General features: G+C 40.3%; 2 protein-coding genes across 2 annotated transcripts in view; one reads left to right on the top strand and one right to left on the bottom strand.

The window, feature by feature from the left end:
- LOC123580175 (40S ribosomal protein S6-like) overlaps positions 1-11,056 on the top strand; it is a 63,719-nt gene extending 52,663 nt beyond the window's left edge. Inside the window, exons 2-3 of the mRNA XM_045444523.1 lie at positions 9,649-10,104; positions 10,329-11,056. Coding sequence (XP_045300479.1) covers positions 9,649-10,104; positions 10,329-10,442 — 570 coding nt within the window. The 3' untranslated portion in view covers positions 10,443-11,056. The remainder of the gene's footprint in view (positions 1-9,648; positions 10,105-10,328) is intronic.
- Positions 1-12,288, bottom strand: part of RANBP3L (RAN binding protein 3 like) — a 289,492-nt gene that overhangs the window by 227,669 nt on the left and 49,535 nt on the right. The window lies entirely within an intron of this gene.

Raw genomic sequence — 12,288 nt, 5'->3', positions numbered from 1 at the left:
AAGCTGTTCTTTATACTCTCAGGATCCTGTCGTGTTTGCATTTTAATGCATAAACCTCTGGCAGCCTGCCTGAACCCTAGTCGCCATCTTTGGGAGAAGAGGGATTTCTTTCTTTTTTTTTTTTTTTTTTTTTTTTTTTTTTTAAGAGAGAGAGAGAGAGAGAGAGAGAGAGAGAATCCCAAACAGGCTCCATGCCCAGTGCAGAACCTGATGTGGGGCTTGATCTTATGACCCTGAGATCATGACTCAAGCTGAAATCAAGAGCTGGATGCTCAACTGACAAAATCACCCAGGCGCCCTGGGAGAAGAGGGATTTCTAAACAGGTTCTAGAAGCAGTTTCCTGAAATAGGAACTTTGTGGTCATTTTGCTGATAGGGACTCTAATGCCCTGGGAAATCCTAGATCCTAGTCTCACATCTGGGACTCTAGTTTATAGTCCACCAGAACACCTGTAAAATGTGTTAAAGATCACAAACTTTGGGGTGCCTGGGTGACTCAGCTGGTTAGGTGTCCAACTCTTGATTTCAACTCAGGTCATGATCTTACGGTTTATGACATCAAGCCCTGCATCAGGCTCTGTGCTGGCAGTGTGGATGGAGCCTGCTTGGGATTCTCTCTCTCCCCCTCTCTCTCTCTGTGCCCCTCCCCTGCCTGCATGCACTCTCTCTTTCTCTAAAAATAAATAAATAAACTTTAAAAGGAAAAAGATCACTAATATACATCAATTTTTCCTATGCTGAGCCCTGGAAATGGTTTTTTTGCAGCACCATGTAGTCGTTAAGACTGTAAAGTCTGGGGCACTGAATTCTGGCTTAGCTGTGTGACCTTAAGCATGTTACTTAACTTCTCAGTTCACTTATCTGGGGATAAAAGTACTTGTGCAGTTTGGTATTAGTTAACACATGTATATACTTAGAATGGTGCCTGGTACATAGTAAATACTCAGTAAAAGCTATGGTCTCTGGCCCAACCCGCCCTCCAAGGAGGATGCAACCCACCACCAAGTTACCCACTCTCTCCTCTGCTGACCACTGTGAATGGTGCTGCTGTGATTGTGTTCATCACCCTATAGTGTCCCCTGCTGGTCAGGGGCCTCCTGAGGACAGGAGCTGTATCTTAATCATCTTTATATTCCCCACTATCTGTTGCAGAGTTCAGCATTTTGCAATTGTGTGATAAATGTTTGTGCAACTAATATCTTTCAAAGAAGAGAGAAGAGCAGGCAGTTATGAGCTCCTCAGCAGAGATTTGATTATTAATTATCAGAAACCCAGAGGTCTTTCTCGCCACACCCTCCATGGCACCTGGGAAATTTCTTCATAAGATTTTAACTTCTTTCCCATCATTATGGAAGCATCTGCCGAGAAGAACCCAGAAGAGGAAAGAAAGGGAGTGAACCGAGTTGATGTGACTGATCCCAATCTTGGAGGCAGCCAGTTCCATTGCTTTGTATTCTATGACCTTTTCAAGATGTCATTTTTCAAGACTCTTTCCCAGCAAGAGCACCCTGCCTTCCCCAAACTTCCCTTAGCATTGTTGTACCACCCCAGAGTCTGTTGACCACAGAGTTTTGTTTACAAATACTATGGCAACCCCAGAGGCTCTGGCAAATCTAAAATATCTTGCAAGCAAATAAAGCACATGGCTGGAGCCATCAAAGCCCTCTGGACTCCCAACCTCACTGATAGGGTTTTAAAGACATCTGTTTTATGTTCCTGAGCAGGCATTGCACCACGGTTTTCAGGACATTTTTCTCCTTCAAAGGGGACATGTCCTAAGGGACATTTAAAAAACCCATTCTTCTTGCCAATAACTGCATTACAGTTTAGCTGCAGAGCCTCACTGAGGGGATTATCAACTTTCTGATGTACAAATTTTAGTGGGATGGTTCGTCAAATGTGATTATTTCAGTGTGTCCATATCCCCTTCCCTTTACCTGCTTAGTTTGGTTACAGATCCTGATAAAAAGATTCAAGTACAAGGAGTTTGGGGGAGGGGGCGGGGAAGAGGTGATTCCAGTAAAGAGATGGGAAATGAGACAGGAAAAAGAAGGCAGAAAATAAACAGTGCATGATAGAGTCCATTTCTGCTGGAAATAACCGGAGCATAAATTTGGGAACACAAAGAATCAGTTAGAACGTGTGCTTTGAAGCTACCAAACCCAAGATGCAAAGGAGCTGAAGATTTATGAACCAGTTTTCATCAGTCATGGTTGAAGACTGCTGGGTGTAGGAGATTAAATAAAGCCTCAGGCACTTCTCACCTAAGGAAAGAAAGCCTTAGGATGTAAGAAGTCTGACACTGCAGTTGTAAGGCCAGAGGGGATAGGACAGCACAACAGGAGTAACCCCTTGAAGCCCCACCTTGGCCCTTTGCCCAAGGTTGGGGATTCTTTCCTTTGAACTTGTACATTTTTATCTTTCTTATCCTAAACAGAATGCCTATTGGTGATATGCACATGAGATTTGTCTTTGGCAATAGTTCCTTTCCCACTAACTGTGGATTACATCTCTTATAGGGGCAGTACCCACCTAAGATTAGAAAGAGGATTAGGGGGGCGCCTGGGTGGCGCAGTCGGTTAAGTGTCCGACTTCAGCCAGGTCACGATCTCATGGTCCGTGAGTTCGAGCCCCGCATCAGGCTCTAGGCTGATGGCTCAGAGCCTGGAGCCTGTTTCCGATTCTGTGTCTCCCTCTCTCTCTGCCCCTCCCCCATTCATGCTCTGTCTCTCTCTGTCCCAAAAATAAATAAAAACGTTGAAAAAAAAAATTAAAAAAAAAAAAAAGAAAGAGGATTAGGTCTCACTAATAAGTAAACATACTTCTACTCTTTATTTCAAAATTCTTCACATAGTTGATTATGGCTATCTTGCTCTGCCTAGTCTTCCCTTCTCCAAGCTGAATATCCTCAGATCCCTTAATAAGTATAATACAGTAACACCACCTGGTGTTTTACTTCTTTATGATGCTTTACTTCTTATAAGCCACAGAACATGGTCATACCATAGCTGCCACTCATCTTGATTCCTCCCATATAGTCCTCGTCCCTCCATCTCCGCCACTTTCTGTAAGTTTGGTTCTTGTTGGTATAAGGAAACATAGTCAAATTGCCAGCAGCCTAGGTAAATATGCTCTTTATCACTGTCAAGTCTGTAAAGAATCTGGTATGTTACCCTCTTTGCAAGCAAACAAACTAACCTTACACAGATCCATGGATGCTGGCAGAAGATATGAGATTCCTGGGTCAGAGACAAAAGACTTTATTACTCACAGTATAGCAAAGGGCATAAGCATCAAAATATTTGTACCAGTTTTTCAGGCCCAAATTCCCACAGGCAATGAAAAGAGGACCAAGTAACACCCACACTTGCATTGGGTTGCTTTACAGGAGAGTTTACAGAACCTGAATCCTTTATAATGGCCAAAAAGCAAACAAAGCAAAAAGTCTGACCTTGGCTCCAGTGGGAGAAATCTTTTTTATACCAGGTTTATAGGCAATCTTGTCTTCTGCTCTACAAGATTCTATCTCTAACTTCCAAGCTATTTGCTATATAAACATCTTTGAGAAGATAGTCCAAAACAAAGAAATGCAGAAACATGAGAATCAGATAATTATCTCTCAATATTTATATAATAGGTAGATAAATGTAAATGACTACATTAATTCTTATAAACAGTACTCTAATTTCTAAATGACTTCCATTTTTATTTCAGAGGCACTTCACTTGCATTTTGGGAAATGATATCTTTTATTTTACCTCTCAGGTTCTAGCTACCTGATTCTCTGAAAGGCCCTTAATCAAGGAAATACACACTTAAAATCTAATTGTAGAGTCCCTACTTGAATAAACACAATAGTTTAAAAAAAAAAATTAAGTGAAGGGTTGCAGAACTTCTGTGATTTGAGATGAAATGTCATGGACTAAATTATTCTCTCACCTGAAACAACAAAAAAGCCCAGACAAAATGCATGACACGATGGTTTTCAAGACATTAAACACCAGGTATTGAAAGACAATGAACACTAAAAGAGGAGAAGCAAATGAAATGAATCTACATGTGTCCCATCTTACTGCCTAGAGCAGTTTCCAGGATGTGGAAGAGAAAGGAAAAACCTAACTAAAGCCAGCATCATCCCTGAGTGAGGAGACAGAGCTGAGAGTCTGAGAAGATTGGTCTCCCCATAGCTAGAGTCTGTATGGGAGAGTGCTGGAGAGAACAGGACTCAGAGAGCTCTTGAGAACTGCAGATGACTCACAAGTCTTCAGTAGAGTGCTGAGCAACATTTGTATGTCAGGAAATGAACCTGAGGCAGGCTGAAGTTGGGGGGAGGGGATATCCAATGAGAGTAGAAGGAATAACCAAAGGTCACACAATGCCAAAAAAAAGTTCCTGGTTCCACAAACCAGAGAAGAAAACCTCATAATTCAGAGTTGTCAGCTAGCATATATCCAAAAGTTTTACCTTAGTAATGGCAGAAAATTAGCCCTAAACTAAAAACTGCTCTGATCCTGCCTAACAAAATCTAAAAGTAAGACCCAAAAGGATCATACTGTTAGATTAGTAAACTTAATGATATTATAATAGAAAGTATTCAAATGAAAAATAGAGAAAAGACTGAAGAAAAAGATGAACAGAGCATCAGTGAGATCTGGGACAACTTCAAGCAGCCTGATATATAGGGAATTGGAGCTCCTGAAGTAGGAAGAAGCAATAATAATAATAATAATGGAAATAATGGTCAGAAATTTAATGAAAACTATAAACTCACAGATCTAAGAAATTCAACAAAATCCAAGTATAAGAAACAAGAAGAAATGATTAAATGATTAAGTCAGTTGGTTAAGCATCAGACTCTGGATTTTGGCTCAGGTCATAATCTCATGGTTCTGGTTGTGAGATCGAGCCCCAGGTCGGGCTTGAAGCCTGCTTGGGATTCTCTCTCTCCCTCTCTCTCTCTGCCTCCCTCTTATTTGTGTGCACATGCCACTCTCTCTCTCTCAAAATAAATAAATAAATAAATAAAGTCTTAAAAAAAAAAGCATGTAGGGATGTCATCATATGGCCTATTGCAAAAAAACAAAGATAATTTATCAGATAATTATATCAGACTCCTAGTGAAAAGAATGCAAGTCAGAAGGGACTAGGGCACATATTCAAAGTAATGAAATGGAATTCTATACCCAGCAAAAATATCTTTTTAAAAAGTGTGAAATAATTATTTTTTTCAGAGATATAAAAGCTGAAAGAAGACATTACCAGCAGACCATAACTATAAGAAATATCAAATAAAGTAATTCAGGCAGATAGAAAATTATACTAGATAGAAATCTGGATATACACATGAAAACAAGAGTACTAGAAAGTGTAACTATGTAAATATAAATCAAATATTTTTTCCTTATTATTTAAACCTCTTTGAGTGATAATTCACTTTAAGGGGGGGGAAACCTGTTGTGAGGTTTATAATGTATTTAAAGTAGAATGTAAATAATAATTGTGCAAAGATCAGGAGGAAGAAATGAAAGTACACCAGAATCAGGTTCTAATACTGTATTTGAAATGGTATGATATCACATGAAGATATATTGTGGTAAGTTAAAGATGTTTACTATAAACCACAAAGCAACCACTAAAAAAATACAACAGATTTATAGCCATTATCCAAATTCAGAGTTAAAATGCAATCATCAAAGATACTTAATCCCAAGAAGGGCATACTATGGTCTGAATGTATCCCTCCAAAATTCATGTGTTGAAATCCTAATGTCCAAGTTGATGGTATTGGCAGGTAAGACCTTTGAGACATGATTAGATCATGAGGGCAGAGCCTTCATGAATGGGATTGGTGCCCTTAGAAAAGAGACTTTAGAGATATCTCTATCTACTTCTACCAGGTAAGGACACAAGAAGTCTTCAACTGGAAAGAAGGCTTTCACTCAATCATGCAGGCACCCTATTTCAGAATTCCAATCTCCAGAATCATTGAAAGTCAATTTGTATTGTTTATAAGCTACCCAGTCTGTGACATTTTGTTATAGCAGACTAAAGGCACAAAAGAAGAGAAAGAGAACAAGGAACAGATGAGACAAATAGAAAATATGGCAAAGGGAAGATTTGAACTCAACTTTATCAATAGTTACATTAAACATAAATTGCCTAAACACTATAATTAAAAGAATTTTTTAAAAAAAGAACCTGCTGCCTACCATAAACCTACTTTAAATACAAGAAACAAATAGGTTAAAAGGAAAAGAAAGGTATGGTTGGCTGAATAATGGTTCCCCAAAGATAACCACATCCTAATCCCTGGAAACTGTGTTCACATTACCTTACATGGAAAAAGGGATCTCACTGATGTGATTAAGGATCTTGAGATGAGGAAATTATCTAAGTGGTCCTATTGTAATCATGAGAGTCTTTATGTGAGAGAGGCAAGAGGGTCAGCCAGAGAAGCCATGTGACAATGGAAGCAGAGATAATTAAGGGGAATATAATGATGCTACGCTGTTGGCTGTAAGGATGGAGGAAGGGCCCCTAAGTTAAAGCATCCTGAAAGTAGAAAAGGCAGGGAAATGGATTCTTCCCCAGAGCTTCCAGAAGGAACCAAACCTGATGATACCTTGACTTTAGGCCAACAAGCCTGATTTTGGACTTCTGACCTCCAGAACTATAACATAACAAATTTGTGTTGTTTAAAGGCACTAAGTTTGTAGTAACTTGTTATAGCAGCAATAGGAAACTAATATAGATGGGAAAAGATGTACGATGTTAACACTAATCAAAACAAAGATAGTGTGACTATTTTAATATCAGACAGTTTTTAGAGTAAAGAATATTGCCAGGGTTAGAGAAGCTCATTACATAATGATAAAGGAGTCTGTCAATTCTTCTAGAAGACATAACAATTCCAAAAATAAATGTATCCAATAACAGAGCTTCAAAGTGCATGAAACAAAAAATTGATGGAACTTTAGAACAAATTTTCCAAATCTATAATTATAATTACAGATTTCAATATCTATCTCTCAATAATTGATAGGAAAAGTAGACAGAAAATCAGGTAAGATACAGACATCTTGAATAACACTATCATCTTGACCTAATTGACATTTCTAGAACATTCCACACAACAACAGACTACACATTCTTTTCAATTGCATGCAGAACACAGATCATATTCTGAACAAAACAAATCTGTGTCAATTTAAGAGGATTCATGTCGTACAAAGTATTTTTCTGACCACAGTGGAATTATTATTTTTTTCAATATATGAAGTTTATTGTCAAATTGGTTTCCATACAACACCCAGTGCTCATCCCAAAAGGTGCCCTCCTCAATACCCATCACCTACCCTCCCCTCCCTCCCACCCCCATGAACCCTCAGTTTGTTCTCAGTTTTTAAAAGTCTCTCATGCTTTGGCTCTCTCCCACTCTAACCTCTTTTTTTTTTTTTTTTTCCCTTCCCCTCCCCTATGGGTTTCTGTTAAGTTTCTCAGGATCCACATAAGAGTGAAAACATATGGTATCTGTCTTTCTCTGTATGGCTTATTTCACTTAGCATCACACTCTCCAGTTCCATCCACGTTGCTACAAAGGGCCATATTTCATTTTTTCTCATTGCCACGTAGTACTCCATTGTGTATATAAACCACAATTTATCCATTCATCAGTTGATGGACATTCAGGCTCTTTCCATAATTTGGCTATTGTTGAGAGTGCTGCTATAAACATTGGGGTACAAGTGCCCCTATGCATCAGTACTCCTGTATCCCTTGGGTAAATTCCTAGCAGTGCTACTGCTGGGTCATAGGGTAGGTCTATTTTTAATTTTTTGAGGAAGCTCCACACTGTTTTGCAGAGTGGCTGCACCAATTTGCATTCCCACCAACAGTGCAAGAGGGTTCCCGTTTCTCTACATCCTCTCCAGCATCTATAGTCTCCTGATTTGTTCATTTTGGCCACTCTGACTGGCGTGAGGTGATATCTGAGTGTGGTTTTGATTTGTATTTCCCTGATGAGGAGCAACGTTGAGCATCTTTTCATGTGACCACAGTGGAATTAAATTAGAAACCAATAATAGCAAGATCTGGAAAACTCCCAAATATTTGGAAACTAAGTAATACACATTTTTGACAGTTTTATTTAATTGACACAAAATTGTATATATTTAAAGTGTAGAAGTAATAAACTTCTAAACTTATGAGCCAAAAAAGAAATCAAAGAGAAATTAGGAAGTATTTAAAAATTAAAAAGAATAGGGAGGCTGGGTGGCTTAGTCAGTTAAGTGTCTGACTTTGGCTCAGGTCATGATCTCCCAGTCTGTGGGTTCGAGCCCCACATCAGGCTCTGTGCTGACAGCTCAGAGCCTGGAGCCTGCTTTGGATTCTGTGTCTCCCTCTCTCTCTACCCCTCCCCCACTCATGCTCTGTCTCTCACTCTCTCAAAAATAAATAAACATTAAAAAAATTTTAATTAAAAAGAAGAAAAATAACATCAAAACATATGGGATGCAGCTAAAGCAGTACTTAGAGATAAATGTATAGTAGTAACTATATTAGAAAGAAAAAGGTTCTCTTTTTTTTTTTTAATTTTTTTTTTTAACGTTTATTTATTTTTGAGACAGAGAGAGACAGAGCATGAATGGGGGAGGGGCAGAGAGAGAGGGAGACCCAGAATCGGAAGCAGGCTCCAGGCTCTGAGCCATCAGCCCAGAGCCCGATGCGGGGCTTGAACTCGCGAACCGCGAGATCATGACCTGAGCTGAAGTCGGACGCTTAACCGACTGAGCCACCCAGGCGCCCCAGAAAAAGGTTCTCAAATCAATGACTTCAGCTTCCACTTAAAGAAATTTAAAAAAAGAAAAGCAAATTAAACTAAGGAATTAAAGTAAAGTAGAAGGAAGGAAGGAATAAATATCAGAGCAAAAATCAATGAACAGAAGACAGAACAACAGTCAGGAAATCAATGAAACCAAAAGCTGCTTGAGAATATCAATAACACTGAAGAACCTCCAAATAGAATTATCAAGAGAAAAAAAAAAAAACAGAGAAAACAAAAACTAATAATATTAGAAATGACAGAGGCGAATGTACCTTAAATTCTACAAATATTATGCCAGGTCCACATGACTCAGTCAGGTAAGTGTCTGACTTCGACTCAGGTCATGATCTCAAGGTTCATGAGTATAAGCCCCGCATCAGGTTCTGCACTTTCAGTGCAGAGCCTGCTTGGGATTCACTCTCTCTCCCTCTCTCTCTTCCCCTCCCTACCTGTGCTTTCTTTCAAAATAAATAAATAAACTTAAAAAAATAAATGAGCAAGAAATTTTATGCCAATAAATTTAACAACTTTAAAATGGACCAATTCTTTGAAAGTTACAGACTAATAAAGTTCACTCAACATGGCTTTTTTTTTAAATTTTTTAATTTTTTTTTTTTTTTTTTTTTTTTTTTTTTGAGAGACAGCACAGGAAGGGGAGGAACACAGAGAGAGGGAGCCACGGAATCTGCAGCAGGCTCCAGGTTCTGAGCTGTCAGCGCAGAGCCTGATGCGGGACTCAAACCCATGAACTGTGAGATCACGACCAAAGTCATGAGTCCCTCCCGACTGAGCCACCCAGGTGCCCCAACACAGCTCTTTTTCAGGGCACCTTAGAGGTGGTCGGCTGCTTCAGGGTGAAGCTGAACCTCTCTTTCCCAGCTACTGGCTGCCAGAAACTCATCAAAGTGGACAATAAATGCAAATTTCGTACCTTTTATGAGAAGCATATGACCACAGAAGTTGCTGCTGATGCTCTGATTGAGGAATGGAAGGGTTGTATGGTCCCAATCAGTGGTGGGAACTATAGACAAGGATTCTCCCTGAGGCATGGTGTCTTGACCCATGACTGTGTCTGCCTGCTACTGTGTAAGGGGCACTCCTGTTACAGATCAAGGAGGACTGAAGAAAGAAAGCGCAAATCTTTTCCAGGTTGGACTGTGGATGTCAATCTTAGTGTTCTCAACTTGATTATTGTAAAAAAAAAAAACAAAACAAAACAGAGAGGCGATATTCCTAGACTCACTGATATTACTGTGCCTTGTCTCCTGGGACCCAAAAGAGCTGGCAGAAATCTTTTCAATCTCTCTAAAGAAGATTATATCTACCAGTACATTGTGAGAAAGAGCCTAAACAAAGACAGTAAGAAACCTAGAAACAAAGTGCCCAAGATTCAACATCTTGTTCCTCCACATGTCATGTGACACAAACATCTTCTCTCTGAAGAAATAGCATACTAGGAAAAAAAAAGGAAGAGGCTGCAAAATATACTAAACTTCTGGCCAAGAGAATGAAGAAAGCCAAAGAGAAACACCGGGAACAAATTGCCAAGACACAGAGGCTGTTCTTTGTGGAAGCTTCTACCCCTAAGTTGAGTCTAGTCAAAAATGAGATTTTCTAAGAGTAACAAATAAATAAGATCAGACATAAAACAAAACAAAAGTTCACTCAACATAGATAAATCTCAAAATAATTATGCTGAGTAAAAGGAGCCAGACCAAAAAAGAGTACACATGTGTGATTCCATTTATATAAGTTTCTAGTAAATGAAAACAAATCTATTATGAAAGAAAGCAGATCTGTGGTTGCTTGAAGTGTAGGAGCGGTGTGGGCAGGGGCCAGGAAGAGGGGAGAGGGATGGGTTCCAAAGAGGCAAGAAGGAACTCTTGGAGGGGATGAATATGTCCATTATCTTGATTATGGTGATGAGTTCATGGGTGTATACATATGTCTAAACTTACCAAACTATGTACTTTTAAGTACACGCAGTTTATTTTATGCCAATTGGTAAATTAATTTTATCAATAAAACTGAGTTTGTTTTTTTCAACTTGAAATCTATAAATCTCAATTCAATCCACCTGTTTTCAAAGTTAGACTTTAAAGCACCAGGCAGCTCTATTAAAAAAGAGACCCACTTGAAGCAAGGAGGTGTGTGCCTATCCGATGCTCGTTTATGTGCAGTACACAGAATTCTGTTCTGAAGACAGAACCGGGAGAGAAGGTGGAATGGGGGAACAGGGAGGGTACGGGCAGCCAGCCTGGCTGGAATTATCAATTGAGCTACCAACACACAAAAAAAAACCCCGCTTCACTTGCCCACTCTCTCCCCAGGCAATACACGGGGTGCAAAGTAAGTAAAATCTACTTCTGGCCTGACAGACGAATTCACTGGCCTGAAGCTGGCGTGCTCATTCCAGCTAGTTTGCTAGTTACACCATCCTGGCAGGCCACGTGCTCAGCAAACTCTATTTCCAAGTCACTGTGCCCTGGGTGAGCCCTCAAGGGCATTGCTTGGGACCTTGCTATAGGCAGGCCAAAGATTTACGGGTTTTTTAGCTGGGGAACTCCAAGGAGGGTTTCGGTTCTGGTGCCTGGAGTAACACAGAGAAGTTTTGTTTGATCTATTAAGGCAATTGAGATGTTGTAACTCATTTGCAACTGATTTGATTTTACTCCAAAAGTATTTCCCTCCAGCCTCGACTTGGCTTTTGTGCCCTGGAAATCAGGAGAGCCGTCTGTGGGTAAAAAGTAAAGAGGTCTAATGGGCAAAGAGAAAGGAACTCAAGGTCCCCCTGCATATGAATATTTTAATTACTTTAGAAGTCCCGCCTCCCTCCACCCGCTCGCTCGTTCTGCGCGCGCTGTTTCCTTCCCCCGGGGCGGTGCACGGCGGCGGCTGGGGCTCTCCGAAATGCCACTGCTGTTGCCCTTGGCAATCCTTTATTGTGCAATGCCCTTTCTCAGGAAGATGAATACAAGCTGTACATACCGAGTGTCAGTCACACACTCAGCTGCCACCGGTCTCATTAGGCAGAAACTGAAAGGACCCCGAGGAAAAATAAATGCGGCTGAATCTGGAGTTCAGGGAAGGAGGCAGCAAGGCAAAGAAACTTCCTGCTACGTGGAAGCCACTTCCAGGCAAAGAACCCGAAGCCCCCGCACAGCACATTTCCCTCCCCCCCAAGAGCAAGGGCCATTTTAAATTCCATCTCTTTGTCAACCTGTTCCAGGAGTAAAACCCCTCCCGAGGGAGCCACGGGCACAAAGACCCGCGCTAGGTGGAGGCCGGGTGTGCTACACGGGACAGCGCTGGTTTCTCTTACAATGGAGGATGCATCCATCTGTGGAGAGAATGGCACACCAGGGTTTTGTTTTTGTTTTGTTTTTTAATAAAAATCTAGATCTGCCTTTTAGGGGAGAAATACACCATCTTCCCTCTACCCTTCTGAGTTCTAAGCTGAGATA

Source organism: Leopardus geoffroyi, chromosome A1, assembly GCF_018350155.1.
Source record: "Leopardus geoffroyi isolate Oge1 chromosome A1, O.geoffroyi_Oge1_pat1.0, whole genome shotgun sequence".
Taxonomy (NCBI): domain Eukaryota; kingdom Metazoa; phylum Chordata; class Mammalia; order Carnivora; family Felidae; genus Leopardus; species Leopardus geoffroyi.
The sequence above is the reverse complement of the archived record's forward strand: the minus strand, read 5'-3'. Positions and strand labels throughout refer to the sequence as shown.